The sequence below is a fragment of the Mandrillus leucophaeus genome, unplaced genomic scaffold (genome assembly GCF_000951045.1).
Source record: "Mandrillus leucophaeus isolate KB7577 unplaced genomic scaffold, Mleu.le_1.0 Scaffold364, whole genome shotgun sequence".
Taxonomy (NCBI): domain Eukaryota; kingdom Metazoa; phylum Chordata; class Mammalia; order Primates; family Cercopithecidae; genus Mandrillus; species Mandrillus leucophaeus.
Genome location: NW_012103854.1, coordinates 764,248 through 765,185, shown reverse-complemented (window position 1 = coordinate 765,185; position 938 = coordinate 764,248). Strand labels below are relative to the sequence as shown.

Below are 938 nucleotides of genomic sequence, written 5' to 3'. Positions count from 1 at the left end.
ATATTTTAAAAACCATAAAACTGCAACACATGATTTTTACACCTAGTTACTAGAAAACTAAGGAAAGCACTTAATAGCTTTGAATAAAGTAACATGGAAAGCACTTTTACTAATCTACAAAAAAAACCTTCTAATGCATTACGAGAAATATTTTATAATACAAGAAGGCATATTGCTCAGTAAGAAGAGGTTCTATAAGAAAAGCACTTACTAAGTTAGACACTAAGAGAACAACCAGTTTAAAGATGAATTAAATGCCCAGTTTGGGGAGGGATGACTGGTGTAAGAAAAAGGAAAAGCTTAAGAAAACACTTCCTGATAATACCAACCTTTCTTTCATCATCCACTGCATTTGATAGAAATTAATGTTTTAGAGTTTTTACCTTTGACACTTTTATTCCTTGTACCCACCGCTTCTGGTCTCAGAGCCCTGCCGCTGCCCCCGCGGCTGAGCGAGTGGCTCAGATGCAGGCCATCAGGGGTGTGGTGGTGGGAGACGGAGCTGCAGGTGAAACTTGCCTACTGATCAGTTACACAACCAATGCATTTCCTGGAGAATATATCCCTACTGTCTTTGACAATTATTCTGCCAATGTTATGGTAGATAGAAAACCAGTGAATCTGGGCTTATGGGATACAGCTGCTCAAGAAGATTATGACAGATCATGCCCCGTATCCTATCCTCAAACAGATGTGTTCTTAATTTGCTTTTCCCTTGTGAGTCCTGCATCATTTGAAAATGTCCGTGCAAAGTGGTATCCTGAGGTGCGGCACCACCGTCCCAACACTCCCATCATCCTAGTGGGAACTGAACTTGAACTTAGGGATGATAAAGACACGATCGAGAAACTGAAGAAGAAGCTGACTCCCATCACCTATCTGCAGGGTCTAGCTATAGCTAAGGAGACTGGTGCTGTAAAATACCTGGAGTGCTCGGC

General features: G+C 41.4%; 1 protein-coding gene across 1 annotated transcript in view; it reads left to right on the top strand.

The window, feature by feature from the left end:
* Nucleotides 1-412: 412 nt before the first annotated feature.
* The window catches only part of LOC105546567 (ras-related protein Rac1-like), a 1,265-nt gene continuing 739 nt past the window's right edge, over nt 413-938 (top strand). The window contains exon 1 of the mRNA XM_011989802.1: nt 413-938. Within this exon, the coding sequence (XP_011845192.1) occupies nt 466-938 (473 nt within the window). The 5' untranslated portion in view covers nt 413-465.